The sequence below is a fragment of the Myiozetetes cayanensis genome, unplaced genomic scaffold, assembly GCF_022539395.1.
Source record: "Myiozetetes cayanensis isolate MyiCay16 unplaced genomic scaffold, myiCay2020 scf2-11, whole genome shotgun sequence".
Taxonomy (NCBI): domain Eukaryota; kingdom Metazoa; phylum Chordata; class Aves; order Passeriformes; family Tyrannidae; genus Myiozetetes; species Myiozetetes cayanensis.
The window spans coordinates 61,128,751-61,147,812 of NW_026087411.1; the positions used below are offsets into that span (position 1 = coordinate 61,128,751).

The 19,062-nt window shown below is 38.4% G+C and overlaps 1 protein-coding gene across 13 annotated transcripts in view; it reads left to right on the forward strand.

Moving 5' to 3' along the window:
• The window catches only part of PTPRK (protein tyrosine phosphatase receptor type K), a 393,483-nt gene extending 381,526 nt beyond the window's left edge, over positions 1-11,957 (forward strand). For all 13 annotated transcript variants that reach the window (XM_050315961.1, XM_050315960.1, XM_050315963.1 and 10 more), the window contains 6 exons: positions 477-650; positions 3,350-3,481; positions 3,703-3,828; positions 5,763-5,926; positions 7,148-7,283; positions 10,687-11,957. In XM_050315961.1, the coding sequence (XP_050171918.1) occupies positions 477-650; positions 3,350-3,481; positions 3,703-3,828; positions 5,763-5,926; positions 7,148-7,283; positions 10,687-10,740 (786 nt within the window). In that variant the 3' untranslated portion in view covers positions 10,741-11,957. The remainder of the gene's footprint in view (positions 1-476; positions 651-3,349; positions 3,482-3,702; positions 3,829-5,762; positions 5,927-7,147; positions 7,284-10,686) is intronic.
• The last annotated feature ends 7,105 nt before the right edge of the window (positions 11,958-19,062 follow it).

Genomic DNA, 19,062 nt, shown 5'->3' on the forward strand with positions numbered 1-19,062 from the left:
TGCAACTTTAATAGCATTTGGTCTCTAACTTTGTCCAGAAAATAAAGCATCCATGTTCATGTGCTTTGCAAAGTTATTTTAGATATGGAATATCCTTCCTTTAACAAAATAGTGTAGAAATATCTGTCTGGAATAATGAGCAGTGAGTAGGAACCAACAGAGAGTTTTGGCTTGCAGTTGCACAGCTAAGGCATAGCTCTTTAGGGCTCCAAAGGATCTTGTTTGTTTTATTCCTTTCGGAAAGGATACTGTCATGCGGAATGTGGTATGTGGAGTGCCTTTCATACCCGCAGCTTAACCTCCCTTGAAAAGCCCCAGCACGTCCAACAAACGGACAGGAGCTCATCATTGCAAATGTCTTCTCACTACTGCCTCACGTTTTCTCATATTGCAATATTTTACATTAAAACTTGGGGAATCTTGAGTCCATTGTGTGTTGGTTCAGTGCACTAAAGCCAGCATCCTCTTTCCCTTAGACCCTGAATTCTGTGACCCCTCGCCTGCAAGCAGAGGACTGCAGCATAGCTTGCTTGCCAAGGAACCACGACAAGAACCGCTTCATGGATATGCTGCCACCTGACAGATGTCTGCCTTTCTTAATTACTATTGATGGGGAGAGCAGCAACTACATCAATGCAGCTCTTATGGACGTAAGATACTACCTTCTTTGTCTGCACAGTTTGCTATGAAAAGCTCTGTAATATAAGAGAGAGCACTCGCTGGTTTAAGAAAGAGTAATTCTTTGTTACTGCAGTGCCCAGTAAAACAGTCCTAATGAAGAAGGTTGTGGGGGGGAATGGGTAAGAAGCCCCACCAGCTTGTTTTGTTTGCTCGGAAGTTTTGTTATCTTTAGCCTTTTGCATCCTTGTGGGACCGGCTGGAAATCTCACATTTTTAACAGCATTATATAAAGCTCAAGTCTCTAGATGTCCAAATCTCAAATCTCAGCAGGATCTCAAAAATCTGCCATTTGTCAGATAACCTATCTAAGCCTGAGGTTACTATCACTATTTCATAAAAAAGGCTTTTTATATTGAGGCAGGAGTGACAGAGGAAGAAAAAAATTGTTTCTTCAGCATGTTTGGATAGAAGGTTGGGGATTTTATTGTTCATATTTTGAGTTGCAACTCTTTAAAGTGTAACTTCGAGTGACAGAAGTACTTGTCAGGGGAAAAGGTGAATAGATGGGAAAAATGGAGTTGAACCTGCTTATACAGGTCTGATCGATAAATTAGTTCATCACACATTCTGCCAGATACCTGCTTGTGCCTCCCATAAGCATTTCCAATGATAGACCCCTAAAGCTACCTTTACAGTAAATACTTAAACAAGTGGCCTGATTTCCAGGGGCATCTCATCTTCCTCAAAAATAAAGTGATGTCAGAAACTGCCATGTCAAGGAGAGATGCTGGAATAAAATAGCAAACAGAAGCAGAAATCATTAGCACTGAATGATGTAGCAATCTTTGAGTTCTGCCTGAGCTAGTGCAGTAAATATTTGAACTGATAGTAAAATGCAGTCCCTAATCTCAGAATTAACTATTGTGGCAGAAAGATTAGAGGAGTAATGTGTATAAAGACAAATATATTGGGGAGTCACTGGGACTGAATGGATGAATAAAAGCAGAGAGTGAAATTTTGGTAGCAACCAAAATTGTTTAGAATTGCAGTTAAAATTACATTAAGTACCTGAATAAAATTAATGGACTATGGACCAACCAACACAGCTGAACAGAGGAGTGTAGGCTGGGGTGAAAGGAAGACACCACAGGCTGTGGGTGGCAAGAGGACTCTGAGTGTGCAACAGTATGTGGCAGCAGGGACAAGAACCAAGCAATATATTAGTGGATGGAAATCAGAGGCTAGTAAGGAAAGGCAGAAATTTTTAAGACTAATTTATTTACAGGCGGGGGTGGAATTACTCCTGGGCAAGGAAAGTGGACTTTCAATAGCAAAATAGAAAAGGAAAATTTCCCCTTATCTCTTTATCTCAAGAAAGACTAGAAATTATGGGGAAGAGGGATAGGAAAACATCAACTAGAACATGTTTTATTTCTTAAAAATATAGGGAAATAATCAAAATTGGTTGTTCATGTGTTCTCCCTGGGCAGATCTAGGAAGGACACCACAAGCTGCTACTACCCCAACATGATTCCTGCATTAGAAAGTGACAGGAAAAATCTAGATTAAAAAAATTGGCAGCCTCTTTACTCTCTTGTCAAACAAGTACTGATTATAAAGACAAATTACAGTACAATAATAAGTTATTGGAAGGTATGTCAATATATTGCACGTGAAGATCAATCTTGAAATAAGCAAGCTTCCAATACCAGAAGTGGTTTATCTATAGTACCCGGTCTTTCTCTTAAGTTAATTTACTTAATTCAGTAAAAAAGAGAGCCAGACTGTTTTTGGTACCAGCATGGGTGCTAAACATGGGGCTCTCTGTGTTGCATACAGTAGTCCCAGCAGCTTCTTCTTCAAACTGTTGACTTACAATCCCATCCACCTCCAAGAACATTTACCGCTTTATTCCATTTCTCAGATCAACCTCTTGGTGCTTCCTTGCTGCCTCATAGCCGTATTCCTTCACTGCAGAACTTTTCCATGCATGGTTGTGAATTGCCTGCAGAAGACTTCTGATCTCTTCTCTTCTGCTTGATGCTTGTAATACATGTGCATCAGGAAATGAGCCCCTCACTGTTAGTTGCATCTCAGTTAATCTGTGCAAGGCTGGAAATCCCTATTTGCAGTTGTGTATAACACAGCATACAGAAAATGGAACCTGCGGTCATGACAGGAAATAAATAGTATATTGCTGTTCTGTTATGCTTTCTGCTGCAAATGAGCCCCAATAATCCTGAAAGTGGTTCTGTGAGTGACCCTGTGGGTGTGCACTGTGAAACAGAGTTTGGGATTGAGCTTAGTCTCTAGTTCAGTCATGGTGTTCACATATAGCCTGCTGTGGATAGGGTGACTTTCTGAGACCTCTGCACACCCCTCTGTAACATGGGGTGAAGGTTTCCTGCTTGGTCTCCTGGACACAGTGCCTTGAGCAGAGTTGCCTGAGCCTCAGTTCAGCAGAGCCCCGAAGAGCACCTTCAGTTCCCAGAGCATATCTGAACTGAGAAAACAGAGGGCTTGGTCTGTAACAGAGCAGAAGGCAGACCTGAGCAGAGTAACCTCTTTGTTCTTACTGGAAATGATAATGTATTTTTAAGTGTAACATCTTCAATGAAATCTGATGTCACAGCTTTGTTCTATTTTTATGGGTTTTTTCTTTTGCAGTGTTTCAGTTAAATTTAAGTACTTCCCTTACAGGTACTAATAAAATTATTTTCCTTTACAGAGCTACAGGCAGCCAGCAGCTTTTATTGTCACACAACATCCTTTACCAAACACTGTGAAAGATTTCTGGAGATTAGTGTATGACTATGGCTGTACTTCTCTTGTGATGTTAAATGAAGTCGACTTAGCACAGGTTAGTTTGGAGCTCAAATTTTCCATGTACCCTTGCATGCTTTAATCACTCTGCATTCACTACATGATGAAAATGCAGAGCAGTGCAGTGATTTTACAGTTATTCTCTGCCTAACAGAAACTAATCAACACTAGTTGTTCACTGAAGGTCTGCAGTGGAACAAGGCAGTGCTCAAGGTGTAAGTTACAGCATTTAATTATGCCCATTTTGCTCTGGCGCAGGGCTGCCCACAATACTGGCCCGAGGAAGGGATCCTGCGGTACGGTCCCATCCAAGTGGAATGCATGTCATGCTCAATGGACTGCGATGTCATAAACCGAATTTTCAGGATATGCAACCTAACAAGAGTAAGCATTATCATAACAATATGTGACAGAAAAATATGTCATTTTTAATGCTCTCTAGGCTCTTCTACTTTTTAATTTTGAATAATAGTAAAATACTAATGTTCTTGAGACATTAATCAGAAAAGAGTCAGTCAGTCATCAATGTCTTATACTAATTTCTAGTACTTTTCTATAGCTACACACTAAACAGAGAGAGCTTTAGAGTGAATGAGTGTTTTTCTGTGACATTTTCCCTGATGAGTAGATGCATATAGTCTGTTTGTTTGGTGTACAGTAAAAGAAATATCCCTGTAATGAACATGTATTGACAAATATTTAGGTCATAGCTTTGATAAGATGTTTTCTGTGGTGAATCAGGAACAGGAATGCTGAGGCTGGTTATACAGCTAGGACCTTCTCAGTCTAAAATGTGAAAACCACAACATAAAAGGAGGACTGTGGCAACCTGTAAAGCAGGGTGTGAAAAAACTCTGAAAGCTCCTCTGCCTCTGAAGTGTTCTTCACCACTGTGCCTCGACCTACATTTATCATCTTTTTCTCAAGCTCAGTAGTAGTGCCAGTCTTGCATTCTTGTCAGCTTTCATACCTTGCACCATCTTGTCTTTTTACTATCCCACAGTGTTTCACACTATCACAGCATCTTCTCAGACCCTATTTGCCACACAGCATTTCCTCCTTTGTCTCACCTCTATGAATCGCTTCTTTATGTTGCCTGCCATTAAGAGTTACAGATGCTTGTGCTACCGTTCTGTGTACAATAAACCAGCAATCCCTATTTTACTTACCATGACTGCTTTGTATTTTTCATCCAATACTGACTTTACCACTGATTGCTACTTGGACTATATCTTTGACTATCATTAATGTTGAAGGATAACTGTGGGGAAAACTGATTACTGTGTATATGCAAAGATTTTTCTTTTATCCTATTTGATTTTTATTTTCATTTTTCAGAGAGCAGAGGTAACTTTTCATGTGGCCAGTATTTTACTCAAACTTTTATTTTGCTTATATTCAGAGCTATAACAAGCGTTTTCAGTTTTTCATGCCTTGTTTGGAAACTACAGGAAACTAAGGTGTGGGCACACTGGCAAATTATTACACCATAGCACTTTTTTGTTGTATTTTGAGACTTCCTCTTTTTTTCTTTTTTTGTTCATTTCTTATTTTTTTTTCCATTTCTTCTTTTTTTATGATGTTCTGATTTTCTACTCTTCTCTCTCTCTCTCTCCTCCCCCCCATGGCTTTTTTGCCTATACATCTTGCTTTTAAATATCTCTCTGCTCTGTTCTTCCTTTTCTAAAATCCACATTCCTACTCCTTTCCATCATCTTCAGCTGCAAGAAAGTGAATAGACTATTTATTCTTCCTGTTATTGAGGCCTTTCTTGTGACAGTCTAATTGTATTCAAAGCTCTCTATCACATCTAGCATGTGGAAAGCTTGGAGACTGGCAGCAAGGCTGTCATGATTATCATCTGGCAAAAAGGGAAGACTTCAAGGACAACAGTTGTATTTGTGCACCAATATTATTTGTTGTTTATTTGTAATGGGATCAGTTCATGCTTAGGAGTCAGAGATATCTCTCTTCATGTCTGCAAGTCTAAGAATTTAACAGTGATTTTTTAATTGATTATTGATGTTAAGCAAGCTTGGCACCTAGAATCTAGGGAATTTGTCTGTTTAGAAGTCAGGATAGGTTACATTAGTGATTGATAAACTTTGATGATGTCTTCAATGTAGTTCCCCTTTTTTGACATCTTCCTTGGGCTCAAGTGGTACAATTTAATGGAGAACCTACCAAGAAATGTATATACATGTTGGAATCTGTTCATAATATAAACACTTAGGTTTCATGTTAGTTTTATATTTTTGTTTTCTAAACTGAGATGTAAAGGTGCTGTTTTGACCTAAAGCTCTTTGGTTTTCCCTCAGCCACAAGAGGGCTATCTGATGGTGCAGCAATTCCAGTATTTGGGATGGGCTTCTCACAGAGATGTACCAGCTTCCAAGAGATCCTTCTTGAAGTTAATTCTGCAGGTTGAAAAATGGCAAGAGGAATGTGAAGAAGGGGAGGGCCGGACGATCATCCATTGCCTGTGAGTAACTTGGAGAAAAATCAATTGCTGTTCTTCAAATAAATGCTTATAAATTACTTCTTGTTTTAAGTTTTAGCGGTGTTCTTATGAATACCTTCTTTTGCATATGCCTTTGTTACTTTAATTAAAACAAAGTAAGTACCACTTCTTCTGGTCAATTTTTGGATTTGTCTGTATCAGGTCAAGTACCATGGGAACATGACACTACAGTGATACTGCGTGTTGTCTTCTTCTGTACATAATAGCATGTTTTTCAGGTACAAAACCTGTACAGATAAACAACTTCTGCCTGGTTTCAGAAGGAAGTCTTTTTTTTACTGAGTGCCAAATAGTGTTTTTTTTGTGCCACTCTTGCGTATAGTGTGCTGCATTTTTTCCAGAAGGAATACCTACAATATTTTGAGGTGTTTAAACTGAAAACTGTGGATGTATGAAATCAAAGAAAAGTTCTATTGCAGCACGTGATCCTACAACTATTGTCAGTAAATGACTGCTAGCTGCTTGTCTGGACCTGATACTTAAATGGGAGCTGGTTTGACAATTTTGAAAAGGTGACATCTTCATCTCCCTAAGCAAAGAATATTTGATCTCTTTGCTACCTTATTTAAATACAAATTTTTAAATATAGAAATTGAGTGATGCGTTTTTCCTTAAAAGGCTTCTGTTTAAATGTTCAGAATGAACTAGTGACCCCTTTCTGCCTATCCCACCTCAAACTTTACAAGAGGAAATACCTACCCTAATTTCTTTGAAAATAATATTAAAATAGTTCAGAAGTGTCTCTAAAGGTCAACAAGATATTGAATAATTGATATTTATTCTATCTGGCTAGATAATCCTCATATCACAGGATAATTTAAGTGAGTGTCTTTCCAGAACTAAGTGGAAACATTACTTGCCATTGAACTTGGGATGCTCTACTTGCCATGGAACTTGTGTTTTGGGGTTTTTTTCTAATGCATATGTAACTTAGACTTATAGTATAGCTGGACAGCATGGTGGGCTGTAAGGACAGAATTCAAAGGTGACAACTGAGAGAAAGGTCAGAAAAAACAAATGTCTTAGACCAAACCCACTGGAGCTGCAATGAGATTGCTAAATTCTGATCTCCCTCTGGGACTGAAGAATCACTCGTGCTTACAGAGTAAAAGAACAGAAATGCATTTTGGATGCTCTCTGAGGTCGTAGTGACAAGTAACCATCTCTTTTGCTTGCATCCAGAAACGGCGGTGGCCGGAGCGGGATGTTCTGTGCCATTGGCATTGTGGTTGAGATGGTAAAAAGGCAGAATGTGGTGGACGTTTTCCATGCTGTGAAGACTTTGCGGAACAGCAAGCCCAACATGGTAGAAACTCCGGTAAGCACCAGCCCATCAGGGTTACTGCAAACAGCCAGGGAGCCAGAGGCTGTCTTGTTGTGTGAGCTGCACTCTCAGACCTGTGTCCACAAAACAGTGCAAACCTATGATGGGCCACAAGAAGAAAGGGACAGTTACTGAGTGTACACACAAGTCAGCATCGTGAGAGGAGCGACTAAGCATTTTACACTACTTTTCTTGTATCGGTAGCATGATTTTTACAGAAAACATTCTGAGTTAACAGAATGCACTTTAATCTCCCAAAATAACCTGATCTGTTTGAAAGGAAGTTGCAGCAGGCTGTGCTCAAAAAAGCCATCTTGAAATTTTTCAGAGTAAGATGTTTCTCCTTGGTAGGAATACACTGTGAAGTGTAGATTCATAGCTGGATATGTGAATATTTTGCTCCTTAGTAACAACTGCTGCTTTGAAAGTTTTACTGAATGACAATTATCTTTTTTACTCAGATTTGTAGTAGTCAAAACGATACCTCAGAACTTTAAAATCAATGACTTGGATCTAGTACGTTGCAAATGAATATATAGAGTGTAGAATCATTTAAGTTGGAAAAGACCCTTAAGATCATTGAGACCAACAGTTAAATAATAAACAATATAAACAGTAAACTAATTTCATGTGAAAAGGGGCAGAAAAGAAGAATTTTCTGTCCAATCTATGTTAATTTTTTGTCTATCAGTGTCCCCCTCAGAAGATCAAAGCCTTTTAATGTCCAAAAGAGCCTGTTAATGTCTCACCTAATGAGACCCTTCGCTTAACAGATTTGCTGAGATGGACAGGACATTTGATACCTTTATCTATAAGGACTACAACAAGTAGCAGTAGGAAAACCCCTCAGCAGGTTTCTCCAATTAGTTATTTTGCCATCAACAAAACTGTCAGCACGTAAAAACAGACTGACTCTAACAGGTGTTTGAAATAAGGTGTTTAATAATACAAATTTATGGCAATTTATGGGATTTGTTTTGGCTGGAATAGGGTCTAACTGCAAAAACACACATAAACTATGTAATAGTAATAATAAGGCCAAGCATAAGCACACATGCTAAAGCAGAAGCAACTTACAAAGACGTAAAACAACTTACAAAGAATAAGTAAAGCAAAAAACTTATATAAACACTATAAAGCAAAAGCAACTTGCAACAAAGTAAGAAGTAAAAATTTTAAATTACTATGGAGCGAAAGTAAAATTAGTATATATTAATAAAGTGATCACTCAGCCCAAGGTGTCCTGAGAAGATGGAGGGAGAAAAGGTAACCCATCTGTTACCTCTGCAGAGTTTATGGAACTTCTTCCTGATTTTTACTTGAGTCCAATCTCTTTTTATACCTTTTTTTCTTTAGACAGTTTGAGTGGCTATAGTCAATAAACTAATTTTGGGGTGATAGACAGATGAAATAGGCCCAAGGGTCCACTTCCTGAGTTCTTGGCAGCCAGGATGTTTGAGAAAAAAGGCCATGTTAACTCCATATCAACTCCTTTCTTCATTTTAATCCTTTTATCAGTTTCTGGGAATGTCTCCCCAGGTGCTAGGGTTTTCTAGGAAACCATCAGGAGGTTTTTCTCCTTTTGTGTAGCCTTTCTATCACCTTGCACTAATATAAATAATATGAATCTGAACGAGCGAAACTGCAAGACTAAATATCTGTATGTACATTGCCAGAACTCAAAATAACCTTCAGTCTTCTGGATAGTCTTTATGCAATACAGTATGAGTGCATAGACATACGAATGTTTGCTTCAGTTAAAAAGCTGAAGTCCTTTCATTGTGGAAAGTCCTTAAAAAAATTCTCTGACATGGATATTTTTCCTTTTTGTAGATGAATGTGAAAGCAGGTTGAATGATAGTGTTTGGGAATTTCTGCCATTTGACTCTCACACTGCCAGCAGCCACTGTCTTCAGCCAGATGGCTGCCTAGAGCATAAAAATCAGGGATGCCAGTTGAAATTAAAAACATTTTGCAGTTTATGCATACTGGAAATTGCTTCTGACCCTGTGAACTTACATATTGAACAAAATGTCTATAGCTGCCTGTCCCCATATTGCCCTTTTTTGCAAGTGTCAGTGTTTGCTTAGTATCAAGTAGCTTCTATGGCATGATTTTCTCAATTATTGTGCATCAGTTCCATCCCTTGCCATCACATAAATTAAGAAGATAGTTAACATGTTAACAAATAGAACATCCTGAAACAGCAGTGACATTGGGCTAGGTATTGCTGGTTTTGCCACAAAATACTTTGCATTCTCCTGTGCTATAGACATCTGAGACACAACATATTAAATTGCTGCCTGGATTTTAGTTGACTGCTGTGAAGAAAACAGGTCAGAAAATTATTTGTGTCACAGTAAAGGGAGGCCAAGGTAAATTGTGTGTGTTTCTTGTAAATGCTCTGCAAAATTATATTTCATTTCAAAATAGACCTGAATTCCATTGTAGCTTTAAACTGAAGTTACTAAATTTTTGTAGTTATGTATTTCTGTTGTGTGGGTTTTTATTCAGAACTCTTGAACAGCAGCAGATGTTGAGTCGTTAGTTAGAAAACAAACCAGGAAAACCAATATATAACACTGTCATGTGCCCTACATTCAACAACATGATCAGATAACAACAATGAGCAGAGCAACAAAGACTTTAAGATACCCCCACAACTTCCTGCTAATGGATCACACTGTCTTCCATTGCAAACAAAAATAAATCACAAAAGCAGATTTGTTTTGTTAAGCCACAAGGGCAGTAGAGATCGAATTAATTTCCTTGTTTTTTTCTTCTTCTTCCCCTCTCCTATCTCCTTCCTCCTCCCTTTCTCCCAGTATCAACTCTCAACAGCAGCCTTGTTGAGGGAAAATACTAACCACAATGGAGTTTTAGCTTCACCTTCTCTTTTAAATGTGCATCTGATCTCTTGGATGTTACATCAACACGACTGTACAAAGGGGCCGTGGACCCTGAGCAGCTTTGTGTCACGGCTCAGTACTCCCCATCCGTTCACTGGCTGCCCAAGCAGCAGGCACTGGTTACTGCTCAGTACCAGCTAACTCAAGTATAAGTGATCAAGTATAAGAGCCGAGGTGCTTTCACTGCAAGAATGCTCTGAGAGGAGAGCTTTTCATGTTTGTTTGTTTGATAAACCAGTTTAGAAGCTGAAAAAATCAGAGAAGCACACCATTGCATTCCATGGTCAGGGATTTTTTTCCACTTTGTTGATTAGGGTGAGGTTTTAAATCAGAGCTGGCAATATACTTGTGTAACAGGGGAAAAAAATAGAAAATCCAAGCCTATCTGGCTTACTAGTTAGCAAAGAGTGTTCTTGGTTGTAGATGTTGCTGCTAAGATTTTAGAGTCTTTATTTAACTTCAGTTTTTGTTTCTCTTTCCCCTTAAAGGAGCAGTATCGCTTCTGCTACGATGTGGCGCTGGAGTACCTGGAATCCTCTTAGTCGGAAGGGATATGGCAAAGTTCACCAAATACATGAATCTCAATAAGCTGTTTTGACAACAGTTCTTGATCCTGTGAAGAAAGATTTTAGGGAAAGAGGGGGGTGGGAGGGATTTTAAATTTTAAATGCAAAGTATTTTTCTTATGAAGTTGTGTATCTTAATAAAAGAACCCAATCTGTTTCTATGCTTGTATACAGTATCAACATTTAGTGCCACATAAATACTATTTAATGAAAACCAGAGTCAGAAGAGATTTGCGCAAATTAGGACTTTTTAGTGTGTGTATATGCAGCCGTCTCTCAAAGCAGTAGAGCGATCATCTGTTGCATGTATCAATATTTCCTATATGGTATTTTTTTTTTCCTTTTGATACATTGTTAAAGTACAACAACAGTGCAAATTGATAGTAAGGTTCATTCTTTATACGTTTCAAGTGTTGCATATATATATATTATATATAGTAAAAAAAAAACTGGCTTATTTTGTTTTAATGTGCAATGATGGCTGGATCACATAAAGATCTTTATAAAGAAACTTAAACATAAGCCAAAGACTCAAGTGTAAATATGTCTATATGGAGAAAGCACATGTATTTATTGTTTACTTGCATTCCTTTTTTGATGGCTGAAAAAAAAGAAGAATCATTTTTCTTGAAGAAAGCTTTTTTTGCTGAAATCAAGTGTAAACAATTTTGTAGTTTATTTTTTGTATGTTTTAGTGTAAGTAGAAAACATACTTTTTATGCATAGACCAAGAAACATAGGTATAGTGGTTTTGTTGTGTACATGCTTGTGATTCAAATTCATGTAAACAACTTGATTATAGAAGGTCTTTAAGTACAGGACCAAAATCTAAACATTTTCCTGAAAATGTATAGTTTTTCACAGTTGCATTAGTTAAGTACTGATCAAAAAACTATGTAAGGAAGTACACACTTCAAAATGGCCTTGCCTATGAGTTGCACAATATTGGGAAAAATTTTTAAGCTTCATTAAAATTGTACAGGAATCAATTGTTTAAAAAAAAATATTGAAGCACAGGTCAACAGGAGAACTGTGAGACAAGTAGATGGGTCTGCACATGCCCTTCAGGGTAAAAAAGTATTTGTTTAGCAAAGTGTAAAATTAAGCAATGTTTAATTTGATGTTTACAAACATGTAAGCTTTGCTTCCACGAAAGCAAAATTTGAATAAACCAATGCGAGATTCTGATTATAGTTGTGGTGTACAAAATATTACTTTGCCTTCACTTAGCTTGTATCCATTTCTTCATGAAGTTTCTTATATATTACTGGCTAAAATCATTCCAGTCTCTTGTTGATAATTTTTAGAACTAAGAGTAAAATTCTATGGTGCTTTTAAATATTCTGTAAAGTAAGAGTGAATTAAATTTTTATTTAAAGATTATTTTATATTTTTTTCCTACTTTGATACCCTCTCGCTTACTGTTCTTGTTAAGGAGTCATTCTTGTCTGGAAGATCAATATATGGCAGAGAAATGTTTAGAGAAATACTAGTTCTCAGATTATTTTCAGTGCCTCCATCCATATTGCATAGCTCCACCTCTTCCAGATCTAAAAAATTCCCTTTTTTTGGCACCCACTGTTAATTCCTACCTATGAACAGCAAGGTAAATAAATGAGGTTTGAAAACGTTCACTGGGTTTGGCTTCTTAAAACTCAAATTGCCCTGTTTTTAATTCTGCCACACTGGAAAGTGGATTATAAACTGCATGCAACAGAATTGCAGCATTTCCATCTTTCTCCGTGAGGTAACAGCATTCAGCTAACTTTAACGGTCAAAGTGCAGGGTCTATCACCCAAAGCCAGCTGTCTGGTCACCGCATTTTGTGGAAATGACACGCCATCTCCACAGACTGATGCATCCTGCCTGTTTAGTGTCTGTCTGGCACTAAGTGGTTTGGACTCTGAAAGAATCTTCCTCTGTTGTCTGTAGAGGATGTTGAGAAGATTAGTCTAGAAGTCTAGATTAATTTTTTGACAGATGAGAAGTGTAGCTTTTAGGGTAGTGGAAAGCAAAAGCCACATTCTGTACTGCTCAGAATGATATTTATGTTTTGGGCTTTTTTTATTTCCTGACCAAAAATGTAGATTACCGTTGGGCTGACTGAATACTTATTTTTGTGGAGAGCTGCTATGTATGGGGCTGTTGTCTCCATTCACATCAGAATTTCCTAATCCTTGTTAAGATCTTTGTGTCCAGCTTCCCCTGTACATAAAGCATGACTGGTGCAAATGCCAAAATGAATTCTGGCATTGCAGCAATGGAATCTTCCTTAGGAGAATCCCCCTTAACTGGAAGGTATTAGAGTTGCCGGTGGTTATTCTGCAAGGGGAACTCTGCCTATGTTGTTTGAGTACTCTGAGAGTCACGTAATTTCTGTAACTGTAGCTGACTGTGGTGACCTAAAGAGCTTTTTCAATGGCCCATGATTGAAAAATCTGTGGGAAGTTCTTCCTAGCAAGATCAGGGGAAAGTATGTAGAGGGAATATTATGTGTGAGAAGCAGATCAGAAATATCATTCTCCAATAATAGTACCTCTTGAGGGTCTCTTAGGCAAAAGACAATGTTAGAATCTGCTTTTAAGTGTAAAATCACAAGAGACAGATTGTTTCATTGTGCAGCTCTTTCTTCTCTCTTATCCAGTGGCAGCAAATGCCATCTTTGTTTTCTGAGAACACCAACTCTGTTCCCCCAGACAGATGCTGTACCAGTATCCTTTTCTTACACCTGTGCCAGACAGGAAAAAGAGAAGTGAAGGGGACTGTCAAAACCTGACCCAGATGGAGAACAAGTATTTCTCATAAAAAGACTGTGCAGTGGAAGAAGAGACCTTGGGCACTTGAAGAGGGAAATATTTCACTCCCTGAGGCAGTGAGACGCCACCAGCACCAATATCACAATGTGCCAGCAGCTCCAGCCCTGAAGCGGACCATAGGTTTCAAGACTCCTTAAAATCTTTCTGCTTGCTATTAACCTTGAAATATTAGCATAGACTCAGTCAAGTGGCTAAAGCCTCCATGGTACATTGTCCCTGCTTTCCTCAGCAGCATGAAGCGAAAACGTGATTCACCCATGCAGTAAATACACAGAGAGCAAATGGACATCAAGATAGAACACAGAGAAGCACAAAAGGTTTCATCCATGGAGGTGTGTGAGATGATTCAAATTTGAAATGAATGAAGTTGAAGCTGGTTTAATATCACGTAATGAAAGGAACCAAAGGAATGTATAAGTTCCAAAAAACGATTGCTGTGTACAAGAAGGTATTCTTTGCTCTGAAACTGAGAAGTGATAACTCCAGTGTCCTAGTCTGTGTAGTTGCCAGTGAAAGGAGTTCTGTGAGTTGCTTTGATTGCTTTGATTCATTTTCTATAGAAAGGTAGTCAAAGAGGTAACTTAGGGAGATGTTCAAACTATCTGAATTTTCCCAGAATAACCAAATCTTCGGATCCAGCACTGAAGAGCCATAAATCCTTCGTCATATCTGAAGCAGTGTCATGGAGATTGAAGAGCCTCCAAACCTCAGCATCCTGTATAGAGAGAGACTTTGCTCTTTTTTTTTTTTCCTTTTTCTTTTGACCCTCTGAATTTGCTTTCCCTGATCACAGTGACCCAACTCCAGCAGAAGGAGATGTGAAGAGACTCAGGTTTTGACCTTTTGTCTGGGTCCTGAGAGATCAGACCCCAGCTGGTCAATGAGATCCTAGAATTTACATTTCATGCTTCCTGGGTAAATGCTGCCGTGAAGAAACAACAGCTTTGGAAGAGACTTTACCTCCTGGAAAACAGTCACAGGCATATGAGTTAGAAGCTTGAAGCTTAGTATCCTCACTATATACAAGCAGTTACTGGGATTTATGTCATTTGGGAAGTTGCTCAGACAATATGTTTTCTTAGTTTATGCTGTGTCCTACATACTACATTAAGAAACACAATATTCCTTCAAGAAACATGAAAACCAAAGCTACTGAAGGAGTGTACTCTTTCAAATGGGTTAACAACTTCAAAACCAAAGGTCTAAGAAAAGCAGACTAGGGGAGCAATGGTAGGCAAGTGCTCTGTCATTGAGCCTCAAGCGTGAGTTGAAATGTTAAAGTACAAGGAAGGGGCAGCCTGAGAAAAAATGTTGCAGAATCACTGCGTGGCCAGGCCACCTGGACTGGCAGATGACTGTATAAAGGGCCTCTTTTAAACTTCACTCTGCCGCTGTGTCAGAAGAAACCCTGAGATCCTGAAATAAATGTAAAAGCTGCTTTTATAGTGCTCTGCTCTGTACTGAAAAGTAACTCATTTTCTGCTGTACTTTCCTGTATCACGTAGAGGTCTGAATTAAGTGATCATAATCTCACAAAAGAACCTTTGTGGTGGTTTATTGCTTGTACTCTTCTTTTGTTTAATAGTCAAAGATCTTGTAACCTCTGCAAATCCAGGATAGTCAAGGGTATCTGAATATTCATTTATGGGCTTTAGTTTCTGGGGTTGAGTAATCTGCTAGGATTAGATTATGTATACTGAGGATAAGACTTTTCAGAATATGCGGAGGTTTAGTCCCATAAATTTTCCTTCAAATTTATGTAGAAAAACCTTTGTTAATTTTTTAATTAGAGGTTCTGTTTGAGCAAAATTTGAGATATTGATAACGTAGAAGTGATTTTAAATTGTTTTAAGCTTACTGGATGTTTTTTCTTTAAGCCTGAGTAAAAGGATGTTGTTGATTGTGGTGGTGGTTGACAGGCATAAATGATATTTTGGCCCACGCTTCTTAGAAATTAATTCTTTCCCTGCTGTTGGGTTTAGAGTCCTAATTTATGCAGAGATTGACATATATGATGACAGGCACAATAGGATGCTTACCTAATAATAATGTTTATTAACTGTGTCTTGGCCAACAAAGAACAGATGTTTTTGTGCCCTGTTGAGATACAACAGCTTGATTTCAATAGTCTTTTGTAACGCCTTCTAGCTTCCATCTGGATCAGAAAGCAGTCCCAACTTCACAAATTACATCAAGATAAGTTTGAAATCCCCATATGCTCAGAGACTTTTTTCAAATCTCCACTAAATAAAAGAGAAAAATAGAAGTCTATGTTAAAAAGAAAAATCAGCAACAAACTCTGTCTTTTGCATGGAAGAAAAACACGATCTTTCTGCAAGCTTTTGAGCGCCCTAGAGTTCTTTGGTAACGAGCACAAAAACGGCATCTGGCAAAACACAGTACCTCCAGATTTTGATAATATCTGTGCATTTTCCTGCCAGGTGTAAAGCTGTGTGTGCTCTTTCCATTTCACGGTGGAAAACTTTTGTCTTTCTTTTGTGTATCTAATCTTGTAGAATAATACCTGAAACAACACCGTATTTTGCTGAATCCTGAAATGCTGAAGAAAGTTACCTTTTGTGCTCTGATATGACAGAAAACGTGAAACCAGAGATTATAGAATCTTTGGAGTTTCTCTCTCAAGATAACCAGAGTGAGCTGGTTTTTGTAGTAGCCATAAAGTCAAATTATGGTAAGTTTCAGAAAAGTTTTGGAAATTATTTGTCTTGTTTAAGTCCCAGCAAGGGAAATCTCAGTTCATTTGTTATCAAGGACATTAAGTCTTACTACTTAATATTTTATTAGTCTTTCTGATCCACTTGCTGTATCTATGAGCACTACAATAAACAGCTCACCTGGACCCACTGTTGGAAGTATCTTCAGCACAGAACCTGGTGTTGTAGCCTTTTCCCCCAGTTTTAGGATGAAGTTGTTATGAAATTTGCTGATCATACAGATTAACAATGCAAAATTGCCTCTGTTTACCGAAAATGCTTGAAACTACCTGGTGAAGAGGTGTGTGCCTTCATTTTAAATTAGGTGGAAATCATAGGAAGCTGTGACACTGCTGCAACCTTTCCTGTTGCACAAAGTCATATCATTGAAACTTCAGTTGGTGCAGTTTAAACTGTGTAAATAGGTTGCTGCTTAGTTTCATCTCCTGAAAGGACCAAGGTTTCCAGCTTACCTTGCAGCAAGAAATGCAGCAGTGTTTGAGTAGTAGTTCTCATAGGTCAGACTACTTCAGGGATAAGGATAAAAATGGAGCATAAAAGCACTAGGTATAATATAGATTCTTCTAATATTTCTCCTCCAGCAAGACGAGTTGGTTCAGCTAGTGTGACAGTGAGCTGTAATTACAGCTGTGAGAAAATAGCTGTGTGGTTTTGTCTGTGGCAGAGGCTTCTAAAAATTTCTTTTTAAAAAAACAGGGAAGAAGGGCAGGCTTTGTTTCTACTTCAATGTTCCTTCCTTTAAGGCACTTGTTTACTTCAAATAATAGCCTTGCTTAACACAGACCCCTTCTAAGATGATAGTTCTCTAAGCAGTCAGAATCACAGCCTGCAGCAGTCTCTGTCCTTAAACACAAGTAAACTGTTGGTATGTGGATTAAAAGTAGCGGAGACAGGTATGATGGATCCTACAGTGCATTCAGGGGGCAACTGCAGTGAGCAAAGGCCCAAGGAATAGGCCTATAGTTTTTCCACTAGGGGATTTATAAACTTTTTGCAAGAGAAAGAGGGGGAAAAAAGTATTTAGTGAACTGACCAAGAACAGCATGAAGATGGGAATCTTGTTCACTGGTTATCTGGGCAACAGCACAGAAAGCACTAGCTTTGGATATAAGAACTGGGAGGATGGAGAGTATAAAAAATCTAGATTAGATTGGAACTTCCCAAAGAGCACACAGTTACGAAATATATGGAAGGATATAAAACTCCTGAATGCTCCAGTCAATGAAAAAGTTTTGAATACTGACTAAATGTCGTGTTTGTGGTCAAGAAAGGTTGAACAGTTGTTTGGGCCACTGAGGATAAAAGATGCTGAGCAAGGGACAGTGCCAAGGAAAGAAACGGGCAATTTATGTGAACAGATCCTTCAATAAAGGAGATTTCTGAGTAGATATGTGAAATATTTAAAAAATAATAATGTCCCCAAACCAGGCTTAGCACAGGCAACAGATTTGAGGTCACATACCTCATTTTATGAGCTATGAACTGCAGTTGGTTTTTGCAGTCAGTCTACCTTGAAGCCCACAAGGTGCTTTTTTTCTGATACCATATTGGTTGATGCCAATCAAGAAAAGGAGAATGCTGCAACACTGAACATAGTCATTCAGATAGTTCTTATCTTCGTTTTGAGGACAAGCAACAAATGAGAAGTAAATGTGACAGGAAGTCATAACTCAGGTGTGATTTCATGGTCATGGTCTCAACCCCTACTCCACTGTTAGGTGAGAGCCAAATGCTACTTCCCATGACTTCTTTTTGATGCTTGATTTTTAGCATAATTATGGCAGGGTTTTGCTTTTAATTTCTTAGAAGAAGAAAATTTATACTAATACGAGCAACTTTAGAGATTGGGGCCGAGAGAGGAGAACATTTCTAGGAAAGCACTCTGACTGGCAGCTGCTTGACTGTGACCTCCTGGGAACCAGTGTAAAGGAAGATTTCAAAGACCAAAATGGATTCTCAGTGTCCTGAAAACATAAGTGAACTTGATAAAGGAAATAGCTTTAGAGTCCTACACCAATTAGCATTTGGGGAAAATTGCAAAAATTGGATGGGGGAGGGGCACATGCTGTCTGTGTTTACAGTCCAGCATTGCAAAATAAAAATTGAATTAGCAGATGGCCCTGGGAAAAACAGAGACTAGAATGTAACAGTTATTTTGTTGATGTACAAGTCTGCATTTTCCACAGACCTGTGTGGTCATGCAAAGACTCCTTACAGTACCATGATGTCCTGATCTTACTAGCATCTGTACTCTCACCTGATCTTTTTAACTCTTCTTCCAGTGGTCTTTGTACTTGACTGGATCCAGCAAATGGACATTGTACAGGTTTGGGGTTTCTGAATTCTTGTTTGCACTGATTTTTTTCTTTTTACTCAGCACAGGCTGAAGCAAACCAGACATAGATGGAACATGGTATTATTTCCATAATGTATTTCAACTTTTCAGCAGAAACAATTTCAAGAGGTAGTTTCAAATTTACGCTAAATAGTTGGACCAACAACGCTCTAATCTCACCTGAGCCAGGGTCAGCTGGCATCTCTGAAAGCAAGCTTCATGTTGGTTGTCATTCAAAGTGTGCTGAGTGTTTTAAGCAGAATGGCAATGACTTAATTCCAAACTGAAACAACTGAAAATGCTTTTTTGTTCCTTCCAGTGCTTGTCTGGGGTGGGGAGAAGGTGAAAAACCCTGCTCCCTTCCAATTCTTTTACAGTGCTTCCAAGTCTTTAAAGGTCTGTGGACTTAAAA